Below are 14,720 nucleotides of genomic sequence, written 5' to 3'. Positions count from 1 at the left end.
TCTTCAAGAAACACACTCAGCGCCACAATCAGCGATGTGTCGTTCGTGAACGAGCCGGTTCTTGGAGCTTTTTTCCTCTGTTCCCCACCACCAGCCTTCACTTAAGGCCGCATGTGATTGGTAAAGAACACAGATCTGCAAATAAAAACAGATTGGCAGACGACAGAGAGAGAGTGAGAAAATGGATAGAAAACACAGTGAAATTTGGATTTGTTTCAACTTTATTGATAGTTCAATGGCAGAGTGTAGACTGCAAGGTAAAAATATCCCATCAATCAGGCTCCACAAATAACCCGCACAAGCTATCTGTATAATTTGAAGTGAACATACAAGCAAGGGAACCAGCTATTAATGAAGTTTCAAGTGTGTCTGCCTGCATCTGTTTCTGTTGCAATATCACAACTTCTAAGATGTACAACCCATAGCTCCTTGAGACACTTTATGCAAAAAGCTATCCATTCCATCAAGCCATCAACGACCATCACAAAGGTAAATGTCGGTTGTCCTTGAAAGTTCTCTGCCCCGTTTATCACAACTTGAAACACAATAAGACTAATCGCAAAAAAAAAAAGTGTTGGGAAGTATAAAGGATTTTTTAAATGAAGGAAGTACCTATCACAAATGCTCCCTTGCTTAATTTATAGTAAATATCATTTGAAGATTTTGCTCCAGTTGTCGTTTGTGGTCATGGTGCGCAATGCAATGTTTGCGTTGTGTCGTCTGCTCAAAACCACGTGGCCTCCTCGTTCTAAGCGGCTTTCAAAACTCTCAAGTACTCTTTTCAGTCACGGTGCAGTCCGAAGCGCGAAACAGGCTTCCGATTGGCTGCCGTGCCGAGTATGCAAATTACCTAACAAACGTTCGTTTGGCAATTTGCATGCTTGGCACGTCAGCCAATGACTAAAAAGTGTACTTGAAAGTTTTGAAAGCTTAGAAAGACAATTACACGTGGCTTGTAGTGGTTCGCTTCTAGCGGTTCGCTTATGGCGGTTCGCTTGTGGCGGCTCGCTTGTGGCGGCTCGCTTATAGCTTTTGCTTCATTGAATAAAACAAGCGTTTGATTTGAAAATATATATTTTTTTTTCTTCAAGAAGTTGTCGGCCACCCGGGCAGAGACGTTGTACGCCCGACGTAAAGGCCCTGGGCCTCCGGGCAGACTGGTGCAAGCTGTCAAAGTCAAGTCAAAGTCAAAGTCAGCTTTATTGTCAAATATGCTAATATGCATGACATACAGCACAGATGAAATTAATGTCCTCTCGGACCCAGCTTGCAAGGCACTAATAGTTGGCTAACGTGGCTAAAAAAATACATACAATTGACAAGACAATACATGTAATTTCTGAATGTAAAGTGAGGTAGTGTCTATGTAAAGTGAGGTAGTGATGTGTGTAAAGTGAGGTAGTGACGTATGTAAAGTGAGGAAGTGACATATATAAAGTGACATAAGTCAGGTTCAAAAACATGAAAGAAAAGATAGCTAGTGATGCGCGTACCCTTTTCCGGTGACGTATTTTTTGTCGTCATTTAAGCATGCACTTAAATAGTTTTGTTTCCTTCTATTATTGCTGATGTGATGTCTTTATTTATCTATTTTTTGATGACAAATGGGTCACAGTAAATGTGTTTTTATCAACACATATCCAGGCATTCATTGATGATATGCTTTATCCCCTCCACTTCACAGCAGCAACAACAACAACAACACATATTTTCACTGACGCTTTTTTTGACGCTAATGTCAGCAATTTTCATATCTGTTTACTTGGCATTTCGACTCAAAGAGCCTTTCTGTATTGTTTTTTTTTTGTTTCTCCTTCCTGTCAGCGCCCAATCCTTGCGAGGCCAATGATGGACGCGGTCCCTGCTCGCATTTGTGCCTCATTCATTATAACTCCACTGCATCCTGCGCCTGTCCGCACCTGATGAAGCTTTCGCCCGACAAACAATCCTGCTTTGGTGAGTGTCATGATTTGTCCTCTTGTGACAAGTGGTCATGTGGAGAAAGTCGGATATCGGCTATGACGGCGGCGTCATTTGATTGACATCGAACAATATCGTTTTATGTTTACGTGGGCACTAAGCAGCCCAAGTGTCAGGTCCAATTTGTATTGTACATTTTTCTTACATCATTCTGAACTCTATCTTGAAACCAATCAAACGTTTTTCTTTTGTGGTTAATAATAGCTAGCTGCTGCATGCATTTACAGGAAAGGCTTTATATTTGAAGGTCAATCCAAAAAAAAAAATGGTAAATGCTAAAAAAAATGCTTGAAAAAAATGCTATTGTGTGTTTTAAGAAGCACCACTCGATGACATCGCCTTGACTGCTTTTCAGCCTTGGCTTTTTCTCTATCCGTGAAAAATGACAGGAAACGAGAAAAGACACTCTCAGTCGTACTGGAGTGGTCCATCGTGGAAAAGGATTCTTCAGCCGTCATCTGTACTTCTTTGAAGGTTGTGGACATTTCGCTTCAGTGAATGAAAGTTGTGCTGGTAAATATGGCCCTATATACTGTATATCCCTAATGTCCAGAGGTGTCGGTGCCAGACCTCAGCTCTGATAGGTCCCTGCTCTTAGGTTGAGGGAGCAGTAGACTACTCCATGAAGCCAATCTGTTACGTCTTTCGTTTTATCTGATTACATTTAATGTTCCATCCCTGGCTCTGATTGCCTCATTAGCACTGGTATCACTCCATCAGCATATCTAAGCCTGTGGCAACGACATAAGAAGGTCTAAGACCAAAGAAGAATATGCCGATGTGGTAACCACGTCAGGTGGTCATTACCACGTAGGCTTAGTCATGCCAATGAGCGGTACAAGTGCTTATGATGCAATCATAGCCAGGGATTGAACATTAGAGATAATCAGATTGGCTTCAGGGAGTAGTCCACTGCTCCCCAAACCTTAGAGCAGGGACCTATCATAGCAAAAGTCTGGGAATGCCACCTCTCTCCATTAGGGATATAGCGCCGCGGTTACCAGCACAACTTTAGTTCACTGACGAAGCTCTTCGGATGAGGAGCGAAATGTCCGACATTTAGAAGTACAGAAGACGGCTGAAGAAACCTTTTTATCGATAGCCTTGAGATAGCACATGCCTGGCACTGTCACCTCTGTCCATTAGGGATATACAGGTAACATACGATTTACGACCTGCGCGAGTTATGACCACATGTACTTACGACCACGACCGCCAGACCTTTTTTTTTATTTACGGCCCCAAGTTCGTGACGTCACGCCAAGACGTCTTGCATTGCTGCAGAATCAAAACAATGGCTTCAGATTTGGAGAATATGCTTTCTTGTTACGCATCCAGTTATGAATATGATTCAAATAGTTCTGAAGAGGAACGCATACATGTTTGCAATCGATTAAAGAATTTATTCCGTGCCATTATGAGGCAACATTGAGGGGAGATGTCTCAATGAACGTCGTTTTAGCAAATGAAGCCATTTTACAAATTATGGACACAACTTGTCCAGAGACGTCAGTTGTCCTTGAACCGTGCGCTGCATCTCCTTGGACTGCTGTCTGCTCTCGTCCGTCCTCTCAGTGTCCCACTTCTTCTTTGCTAACCTCTTTCTCTGTATACACTCCTGCACCTCCCCATTCCACCACCAAGTCTCCTTATCTACCTTTCTTCCACTCGATACACCGAGTACTTTGCGACCTGTGTCTCTGATTATGTTCGCTGTAGTTTGCCAGTCATCTGGAAGGACCTCTTGCCCACCCAGTGCTTGTCTTACCTCCTTCCTAAATGTAATGCAACACTCTTTCTTTTTCAACATCCACCATTTTGTCCTCAGTTCAGCCTTTGATTTCTTCATGCCAGCGTCAGCCAACACACCACCAACCTATGCTGTCTGGCTACACTCTCACCAACCATTACTTTGCAGTCACTGATTTTCTTTAGTTGGCGCCGTTGACACAAAATGTAGTCTACTACCTGTGTACTTCTGCCTCCAGTCTTATAGGTCACCCTATGTTCCTGTCTCTACTGAAAGAGAGTATTCACAACAGCCATTTCCATTCTCTTAGCAAAGTCAACCACCATCTGTCCTTCAGCGTTCCTCATCTGGAGTCCAAACCTGCCCATCACCTCCTCATCTTGTTTCCTGCGCCAACATGTCCATTGAAGTCTCCACCAATTACAACCCTCTCACTTCTCGGGATGTTCTATTTGACTTCATCAAAGTCCAACCAAAATTTCTCCTTCTCCTCTAGCTCACATCCTACTTGTGGGGCATACCCACAAACAACATTGAACATCACGCCTTCAATTTCTAGCTTCAGGCTCATCATTCTATCTGATACTCTTTTTACTTCGAAGACATTCCTAACAAACTCCTCTTTTAAGATAACCCCAACTCCATTTCTCTTTCTGTCTTCACCATGATAGAACAACTTAAACCCTGACCCTAAGCTTCTAGCCTTGCTTCCTTTTCACCTTGTCTCCTGGACACACAGTATGTCTACCTTCCTTCTCTGCATCATGTCCACCAGCTCTCTACTTTTACCAGTAATTGATTCTACATTCAAAGTTCCTACTCTTAGTTCTATACTCTTGGCGTTCCATTTCTCTCTTTTCCTCCGGGCATACCTGCCTCCTGTCCTTCTTCGACCAACAGTAGTCACCGGCACCCTGAAGGTCAACAGTACCAATGGCGGCCGTTGTTAACCCGGGCCTCGACCGATCCGGTATGGGATTGAGAGGTTTGATTCGCATATTTGTTTTAGCAAAAATATTTACGTCGGATGCCCTTCCTGACACAACCCTCTGTATTTATCCGGGCTACATTATTTACTACATATTTGAATGAAGATCGATAATACAAAATAAAAAATTATTAAAATGACACTAAAAGTTATAACATTTATAAATGAACTGTCAACATTTTGGTATATCATAGCAGTTTCTGAAACTCATGACAAAAAGTTACCGGACACCTGGGCCGACAACTCTGAAAAGTTGCCTGCCCGGCCATAGAGTTACCTGCCTGAATATGCAAATCCGGGCAGACGTTACTTCAAACACTGATAATAGTATTCAATAGAAAACGTTGCTGAAAAACAACAGACATCGCATACTATCCTGTCGTATAAACCACGTGTCAGTCATTTTGAATGCATTTCGATTTATGACCGTTTGACTTACGACCGTTTCGTCGGAACAGAACCCGGTCGTAACTCGGACGTTACCTGTATATATCGGGCCAGAGCTACCTGCACAATTTTAGTTAGCTGACGAAGCTCTTCGGATGAGGAGCGAAACGTCCGACACCTTCAAAGAAGTACAGATGACGGCTGAAGAAAATTTTTCCTTTATCAATTTGCGAAAAACACATACGCTCTTTCTTGACTGACCACACGCCCCCTTCCGTCATTATTCCTCAACACCAGCTTTGAAAAAGTTCCTGCTGTATGTGCGGCGGTCGGAAATCCGAGGCGTGGACATCAACAACCCATATATGAACGTCATGACGGCTTTGACCGTGCCGGATATTGACGACGTGACTGTGGTGGATTTTGACGCGGAAGAAGAAAGGATTTATTGGGCCGATGTTAAAAGCCAAACAATTAAACGGGCTTTTATCAACAGCACCGAATTCGAGACAGTCATTTCTTCAGGTGGGAACATTTCTTAGATTTTGTTAAAAATGATAAAATAATAAATTGTACCAAAAAACGAAATGACTGTTTGCTTTCCGCCAGATCTGGTCAACTGCCGCGGTCTGGCTTTGGATTGGCTTTCCAAGAATTTATATTGGCTCAGCTTGGAGAACGACGAGTCGCAAATCAATGTCGCTCGCTTTGATGGCTCCCTGAAGACTTCCGTTGTCCACGGCATTGATAAACCGAGTTGTCTCGCCGTGCACCCCGGCAAGGGGTAAGTAGATTATACAAGTCTGTCCCCCCCTTCATCGCCGTGTCGATGCGCAGAATGAACAACAGACACCGAAAAGGGATTATTCCCATCAGTGGATCAACCCAGTGGAATACTTGATCAATTCTTTCCATTTTACTCGTATTTACTAACTTGGATTACATGATAAAGGTGGTTTAGCTATCTATCTATCTATCTATCTATCTATCTATCTATCTATCTATCTATCTATCTATCTATCTATCTATCTATCTATCTATCTATCTATCTATCTATCTATCTATCTATCTATCTATCTATCTACCTATCTGTCTGTCTGTCTGTCTGTCTGTCTGTCTGTCTGTCTGTCTGTCTGTCTGTCTGTCCGCCCGCCTGTCTGTCCGTCCATCCATCTACCCATCTACCCATCTACCCATCCACCTATCTATCTCTCTATCGCTAGCTAGCGATCTCACTATCTCGCAATCCATTAGCTATCTTGCTATCTAGCTATCTAACTATCTAGCTATCTCACTATCTATTAGCTATCTTGCTATCTATAAGCTATCTCGCATCTATTAGCTATCTCGCCATTTATAAGCTATCTCGCCATCTATTAGCTATCTATTAGCTATCTCGCCATCTATTACCTATCTCGCCATCTTTTCGCTTTCTCGCCATCTATTTGCTATCTTCAAAAGTCAAAAAAGTCTAAGTCAAAGTCAGCTTTACTGTCAAATATGCTAATATGCATGACATACAGCACAGATGAAATTACTGTCCTCTCGGACCCAGCAGACAAGGCACTTATAATGACTTTAACAAACGTAATAAACATGAAAACGCCAATTTGCCGGGAGAGGGGAGCCGCTGCGTGATCACGCGCCGCCATCTTGGGAAAAACAAAAACAAAAAAAAAACAAAAATATATATATATATAATATATATAATATCTTGCCATCTATTAGCTATCTCTTAGCTATCTCGCCACCTATTAGCTATCTCGCCATCTATTAGCTATTTATTAGCTATCTCGCCATCTATTAGCTATCTCGCCAGCTTTTCGCTTTCTCGCCATCTATTTGCTATCTTGCCATCTTTTAGCTATCTATTAGCTATCTCGCTATCTAATAGCTATCTCTCTATTAGCTATCTCACTGTCTTTTAGCTATCTATTAGATATATAGCTAGCTTTCTATATATTTGAGTTACTTTCGGGTTGAGAGAACGCTGGCGCGTGTGGCTGCCGCTGCCCACCCACAGAAAAAGAAAAACTTATCCTGTGACTGTCAAGTGACCTTGAGAGTTTTGAAAGGCGCACATAAATGAAATGTATTATTATTATTATTATTATTATTATTATTATTATTACCCCCCCCCCCCCTCCAGGAAAATCTATTGGACGGATGGCAACACCATTAACATGGCCAACATGGACGGAAGTAACAGCAAAGTCCTCCACCAAAACCAGAGGGAACCTGTCGGTGAGTTAGCGACGCATTTGCCCGCCTGCCATATAGCTAAAAAAACAAAACAAAACCAAAGCAAAGTTTTTCTTCCCGTTGAGGTTCTTTTCTTTCCTTTTGTCATACCCCGATGATGATGACAAAGAAGGCGTCCTGAAGTCGTACGGGATTTAGCGTAAAGAGCTTGAAGATAAACATGCGTTCCACGCCGCCAGCTGGCATGCACCTTGGCGAGGCGAGCGCGATTGCCACCGTTTCGCAAGATTAAGGCCGTTCGTTGCTTTCCCTGCACTGGAGCGTATGTGCCGTATTTTTTTTTTTTTTACATGCTTGTTGATTACGCTGAACTGGAAAATGAATGAAATTGAAGGCGAAAATTAATAAATAATGTTGCTTTTTATGGATCTGTTTTGAAAGACCTTAAAAAAGAAATCGTACAAATTGAGGTACGGCTCACCAATTTGTTAGCGCCTATCCTAGCCAACTTTGGGTGAGAAGCTAACTATCTGAATCCTTAGCGTCAACGATTCCTCCCCTCCCCCAAAAAATAAATATAAAATCCAACTTGTTTTCCCAATTCATTTTCCCATGAGGAGATCAGACGATGAGTACCCTTGGCATGAAGCGGGTGGTCCGTGACGCGTAAAATTCCCACTAGGAAGCACACAAGATGCGCCGTTATGCTAGTGCCGCATTCGCTATACGTAGTCACATTAGCGTGTTAGCCGAGTGCTACCTTGCGTGTTATTAAAATGATATGTTATGAAATTATCAGTGTATTTTTTTCAGATTTGTATTTTTAGTTTTTCAGCATTGTACTGTTTTACTGTTTTTTTAAATATATTTCAATTTTTTTTATCCCCATTCGATTAAAGCAAATTTTTTATCTTCCAATTCAATGCATTGCCGTCAGCCTATTTTCTGTTGTTCATGCTCAGCAATTTGAGCGGCCATGAAAATAATAATAAAACGTTTCGCCTCCTATCCAAGAGGCTTCGTCAGCGAACTAAAGTCTGACTGGTCGTATCGGCCCTATTTATATAACCCTAATGTCCAGGCATGGCGGCGCCGGACACAGCTATGATAGGTCCCTAGTCTCACGCTGGGGGGAGCAGAGGACCACTCACTGTGGCCCCACTGATTGTTCCTACATTCCTGACTAACGACTGGCCTATTTGCCCCACTCCCACCGGTATCACCTCATCAGCATTACGAATGTTGCCTAACCTGTTTTGCCTAAGCAGGCTATTGTATGAACGATCCAAATTGAACCTCAGCCCACCAGACCGGTTTAATGAAGGATTGTGTTGTTTTATAAGAATCGCTTCTTTTACCCCCCTTTCAAACCCCCTTTCATCTATGTTCTTTCGCTAAGATTTTAACTTCATTGACGTCAAATGAGTGGTTGCTAGCTTTTAGGTGCAAATGTACTGCTGATTGAGGCCCATTTGTATTATCCCTGCAATGTTGATAAAGTCTTTTTTTGAGAGTTTGTTGAGTCTCCCCAATGTACTGCTCTTTACAATTTTCATTCTTACTATGTATTGAATAAACTACATTACTTTGTTTTTCATTTGGTAGCCTATCTTTTGGATGCACTAATTTTTGCCTTAACGTGTTTATCGGTTTGAAATAATACCAAATAATAATTTTGTGTTGCCAAAGGACTCTGTAATTTTTCAGAAACTCCTGCAATGTAAGGTACTGCTACTCCTCTCCTTTTGGAGAATTTTTGGTTTCATTCCCTATTCTTTCTTTCTGACATTTGTTGAATGACCACTGAGGGTACCCGCAGTTAGTGAGTGCTCTCCTGATATGTTTTGACTCCTTTTCTCTACCTTCAATGCTAGTTGGTATTAGTTTAGCCCTATGCTGGAGGGTTCTGATAATTCCTAGTTTGTGTTGTATAGGGTGGTTGGAGTCAAAAAGTAAGTATTGGTCAGTGTGCGTGGCCTTCCTAAAGACTTCTGTTTTTAGCGCTCTGTCCTCTTTTATAATTACAATCCAAGAAGGCTAGTTGGTTCTCTGTCCTCACGAGTAAATTTAATGTTGATGTCTACAGAGTTGAGGTGATTTGTGAAGGATTGAATATCTTGTTTTTTAATTATGGCAAAAGTATCGTCCACATATCTAAACCAGTGTCTAGGTTTTGTCCCCGAGAAGGATGTGAGGGCCTGTTTCTCCATCTCTTCCATGGACAGATTCGCCACTATGGGTGAAACTGGTGAGCCCATAGCACAACCATGAATTTGTTTATAAAATTTCTCCCAAAATTGAAAATACATAGTATTAATAATATGTATGTATGTAATATATACTATGTAATATGTAATAATAATAATAATAATAATAATAATAATAATAATAATAATAATAATAATAATAATAATAATAATAATACAGTAAAGTCTCGTTATATCGATATCGGATATATCGATAGTCCCGGTTATATCGATACTATTTCAATGCACGCACGGAGAAAATTACATGCAAACAGGGTCGGATATATCGATAGTCCCGGTTATATCGATATTTTTTCGGACTCCCTTGAATATCGATATAACGAGACTTTACTGTAATAATAATAATCATACATTTCATTCATAAGCGCCTTTCTAAACTCTCATGGTCACTTTATTTATATTTTTTATTTTTATTTTTATTTTTTCCAAGATGGCGGCGCGTGCACACGCAGCGGCTCCTCTCTCTCCCGGCAAATTGGTTTTTTCGTGTTTATTGTGTTTGTCTTACTCGTGCAAATGTCCGTCTCCGTTGGCCTCGCTACACCCGAGGCGTACCTACTCCCGTGAGGTTCTGCTCGACATCGGCAGTTCATGTTTAAAACCTAAACCAGCTGAAGCAGAAGTGCTACGCAAGCATGGATTGCTCAGGGAGTCGGCTCATCCATTGAGCCCCACTCTTCCACCGACCCCCACTCCTGCACCCAACCCAGAGTGGAGGCGCCACAAGCGCTGTATGAGGAAACAAAAGAGGGGAAAGCGTGGAGGTATTCGCATTAGGCTCGCGGCTAGCCGCCACCGGCCTTGCATTCCTACCATCACGCTGGCTAACGTGCGCTCGCTGGACAATAAAATGGACTACATCAGACTTCTCCGCTCAACTTCCAAGACCGTGGGTGAGTGTTGTGCCTTTGTGTTTGTGGAAACATGGCTGACCGACAGCATACCGGACAGTGCCATCCAGCTAGCCCAGCTAACTAGCTTCCGGGCAGACAGAGCGCTCGTCGAGGGGGGGAAGACTCGCGGCGGGGGACTCTGTGTTTACATCAGTGATGCCTGGTGCCGCAACGCTGTTGTGGTATGCAAACACTGTTCGCCACTGATGGAACTTATGGTCATAAAATGTCGGCCATTCTACCTGCCGAGGGAATTTAGTGCCATACTGCTGGTAGCAGTTTACATCCCTCCGAGCTCAATTAACAACAGGAGCGCGGCATTGAATGAACTCTACCAGCACATCAGCGAGCAACAGACAGCCCACCCAGATGCTTTCCTTATCCTGGCTGGCGATTTCAACCACGCCAACCCCAAAAGTGTTTTTCCACATCTCCATGGACACATTAACTTTCCGACGAGAGGTAACAACATTCTGGACAATGTTTTCACCACACACAAAGGAGCCTACAAAGCCTACCCCCTCCCCCACCTAGGAGCTTCGGACCACTCCACTATCATGTTAATGCCCGCATATAGGCCTCTTGTCAAAGTCATCAAACCAGTCAAGAAGCAGATAAGGGTGTGGCCTGATGGGTCGTCAGAGGCACTCAAAGACTGCTTCTCCAACACTGACTGGAACATGTTCAGACAAGCGGCCACCTACAACAACAACACCGACCTCCAAGAGTACACAGACTCTGTTACCTCCTACATGAGGAAGTGCATGGATGACGTGACTGTCACCAGATCTGTCACCATCCTGGCCAACCAGAAGCCATGGCTGACGGGTGAAGTCCACAGGCTCCTCAGGGCTCGGAACGCTGCCTACAAAGCTGGCGATGAGCTGGGCCTGAGGACAGCCAGGGCCAACCTGTCACGTGGCATCAGGATGGCCAAGAGACAGCACTCCAGGAGGATCGCCAACCACTTCAAAGACAGCAGTGACACCAGGAACCTGTGGCGTGGGATACAGACCATCACAGACTACAAGCCCACTCCACAGACCTGCGAGAACTCCACCACTCTGCTGAACCAGCTGAACGACTTCTTCGCCCGCTTCGAGGCAGACAACAGCACTCCAGCACAGAAGACCCCACCACCTCCCGGCGAACAGGTGCTGACACTGTCCCAGGACAGCGTGAGGCGATCCCTCAGAGGGACCAACCCACGAAAAGCCCCGGGTCCCGACGGCATTCCTGGCCGTGTTCTGAGAGACTGCGCTGTGGAGCTCACAGATGTCTTCACGGACATCTTCAACACCTCTCTGAGCCAGGCTGTTGTGCCCACGTGCCTCAAAGCCACCACCATTATCCCGGTCCCGAAGAAGTCGTCCCCCACCTGCCACAATGACTACCGCCCGGTCGCACTCACTCCCATCCTCATGAAGTGCTTCGAGCGGCTAGTTATGAACCACATCAAGGCTGCCCTCCCCCCCACCCATGACCCCTTCCAATTTGCATATCGGCCCAACCGCTCGACCGATGATGCCATCTCCACTGCTCTCCACACAGCGCTCACCCACCTGGAGACCAGAGACTCCTACGTCAGAATGCTGTTCATCGACTTCAGCTCAGCATTCAACACAATCATCCCCCAACAGCTCACCAATAAACTGAGCAAACTGGGGATCAGCACCTCCCTGTGCAACTGGCTGCTGGACTTCCTGACGGGGAGACCACAGGCAGTCAGAGTTGGCGACAACACTTCCAGCACCATCACGCTGAACACAGGGGCCCCCCAGGGGTGTGTGCTGAGCCCCCTCCTCTTCACTCTGCTCACGCACGACTGCTCACCATCATCACCCAGCTCCAACCTCTTCATAAAGTTTGCGGATGACACGACTGTGGTGGGCCTCATCAACAACGACGAGGAGACAGCCTACAGGGACGAGGTCAGCCGCCTGGCCACGTGGTGCAAGGACAACAATCTCCGTCTGAATGTGGAGAAGACGAAGGAGATTGTTGTGGACTTCAGGAGAGTGCGCCCCCAGCATGCTCCACTAACCATCGACGGTGCTGCAGTGGAGAGAGTGAGCAGCACCAAGTTCCTGGGAGTGCACATATCCGAAGACCTGTCCTGGAGCCACAACACGGCATCAATGGCCAAGAGATCCCACCAGCGCCTGTACTTCCTCCGCAAGCTCAAAAGAGTTGGAGCCCCGACCCCCATCACGACCTCCTTCTACCGCGGTACCATCGAGAGCATCCTGACCAGCTGTATCACCGTGTGGTACGGCGCCTGCACCATGTCCTGCCGTAAGACTCTGCAGCGCATCGTGAGGACAGCTGAGAAGATCATCGGTGTCTCTCTCCCCCCCCTTCAGGACATCTACAACACCCGCCTCACCCGCAGAGCCATCCGGATCGCTGGCGATCCCACCCACCCCTCCCACAGCCTCTTCAGCCTGCTGCCATCGGGTCGGAGACTGCGAAGTCTCCGAGCCAAGACCAGCAGGCTCAAGGACAGTTTCTGCCACCAGGCAGTCCGGAGACTCAACTCCCTCCCAGCCCTGCCCAGCCTGCCCCTTCCCACTGCCACACTCAGCGAACTCTGAGTACACGCTACATGCTGTACGATCATCCTGAACTCTATTTTTTGTTATTTCTCATTAGACAATACCTCACTTCAACCCTTTCTAGTTGTTTGTTTTTGCAATTACGACATTACGTCACTTTATGTACGTCACTTCCTCACTTTACATATGTCACTACCTCACTTTACATACGTCACTACCTCACTTTCCATACGACACTACCTCACTTTACATACAGAAATTACATGTATTGTCTGTTGTCAATTGTATGTCTTTTTTAGCCACCTTATAAGTGCCTTGCATGTCTTGCACGCTGGGTCCGAGAGGACATTAATTTCATCTGTGCTGTATGTCATGCATATTAGCATATTTGACAATAAAGCTGACTTTGACTTTGACTTTGACTTTACAGTCACACCCGCCAGGACTCAACCAGGAAGTAACTCAAATAGATAGAAAGCTAGATAGCTAATAGATAGCTAGATAGATAGATACCTAATAGCTAGCTAGATAGCTATTTGGCCGCCTGGCTAGATAGCGAGCCAGCTAGCCAGATAGATGGCCAGTTAGATAGCTGTCAAGCTAACAGACAGCCAGACAGACAGCTCAATAGCTCTACAGCTACATAGCTAATAGAATGGACCATGGTTAAGAGTCCTCCTTGAATGAATCTGACTTTGACTTTGCCTCACTTTCAGGTCTCTCAGTAGACTACGCAGCGAGCAAGCTATACTGGATTAGCTCGGCCAATAACACCATCAACAGGTGCAATCTGGACGGAAGTGGCCTTGAGGTGTTGGACGCTTTCAAAAGGGAGCTTACCAAGGGTACCGCACTCGCAGTCATGGGTGAGTTTCTTCCGTGTGGACTCTATATCCGGAAAATATCTAATGCTAGCTTCATGACGCCCTTCCACTCCCTTTCTTGTTCGAGTGATTTGTGTAGCCACGCCTTCCCTTAACCCTTTACGGACGATTGGGCCAAATTCGGTACACTAAAGATAAATGCTTATAGATCGAAAAAAATGAAAGGTAGCAGTTCAAATGTCGATTGGAACTGATGCAGCACAAGTTACATGTCCCTTTAAAACAGGTTATGTGCAGCTTTGCCTTTAAGAGCGTCAGTGACATCATCTCCTTCTTGTGCAACACAACGTGCGCTCCTCGATCTACAAAGCTCCTTCTATTTTTCGTCATGGATCAAATATCACGTAAGTATATGTTGTGACGATTTTATGAGCTATTCATGAGATTTTATGAGCTATTTATGAGGTTTACCTTGATACTGAAATGCATAAACTAACGCTAACTTGTTTATTTACCAAGAATAATTAAAAATAAGTAGTGTCCCGAATTTGGAACATTCGGCGTGCTAACGCTATTTTCATGATGATATTGTTGATCCTGACTTGTTACCCGATGCGAATAATTGTAAGTGAATAGTGCGTTTTACACTAATAGCTGTACCTCATAGCTTTGCATTCTCAATATGTATAATTATTGAAACGGAGGTCCATATGTTTTTTATTTTTTTTGTATCTCCTAAACAGAAATTAGAAAACGTAAACATTTTCATCATAATGTCTGGTACACATTTAACATTTCCCATTTCCAAAAGACCGTGAAACATGGTAGGAGCAGGTACAACACTTACACGTTTCTGTGAAAAAAATAAAATGAC

General features: G+C 44.3%; 1 protein-coding gene across 1 annotated transcript in view; it reads left to right on the top strand.

The window, feature by feature from the left end:
• Positions 1-14,720, top strand: part of LOC148894497 (low-density lipoprotein receptor-related protein 1B-like) — a 334,893-nt gene that overhangs the window by 158,829 nt on the left and 161,344 nt on the right. The window contains exons 29-33 of the mRNA XM_089002179.1: positions 1,825-1,956; positions 5,403-5,630; positions 5,715-5,889; positions 7,255-7,349; positions 13,739-13,888. Of these exons, the coding sequence (XP_088858305.1) occupies positions 1,825-1,956; positions 5,403-5,630; positions 5,715-5,889; positions 7,255-7,349; positions 13,739-13,888 (780 nt within the window). The remainder of the gene's footprint in view (positions 1-1,824; positions 1,957-5,402; positions 5,631-5,714; positions 5,890-7,254; positions 7,350-13,738; positions 13,889-14,720) is intronic.

This window comes from Hippocampus bargibanti, linkage group LG08 (assembly GCF_051943395.1).
Source record: "Hippocampus bargibanti isolate YZ-2025 linkage group LG08, ASM5194339v1, whole genome shotgun sequence".
In the NCBI taxonomy this organism is placed as follows: Eukaryota; Metazoa; Chordata; class Actinopteri; order Syngnathiformes; family Syngnathidae; genus Hippocampus; species Hippocampus bargibanti.
The sequence above is the reverse complement of the archived record's forward strand: the minus strand, read 5'-3'. Positions and strand labels throughout refer to the sequence as shown.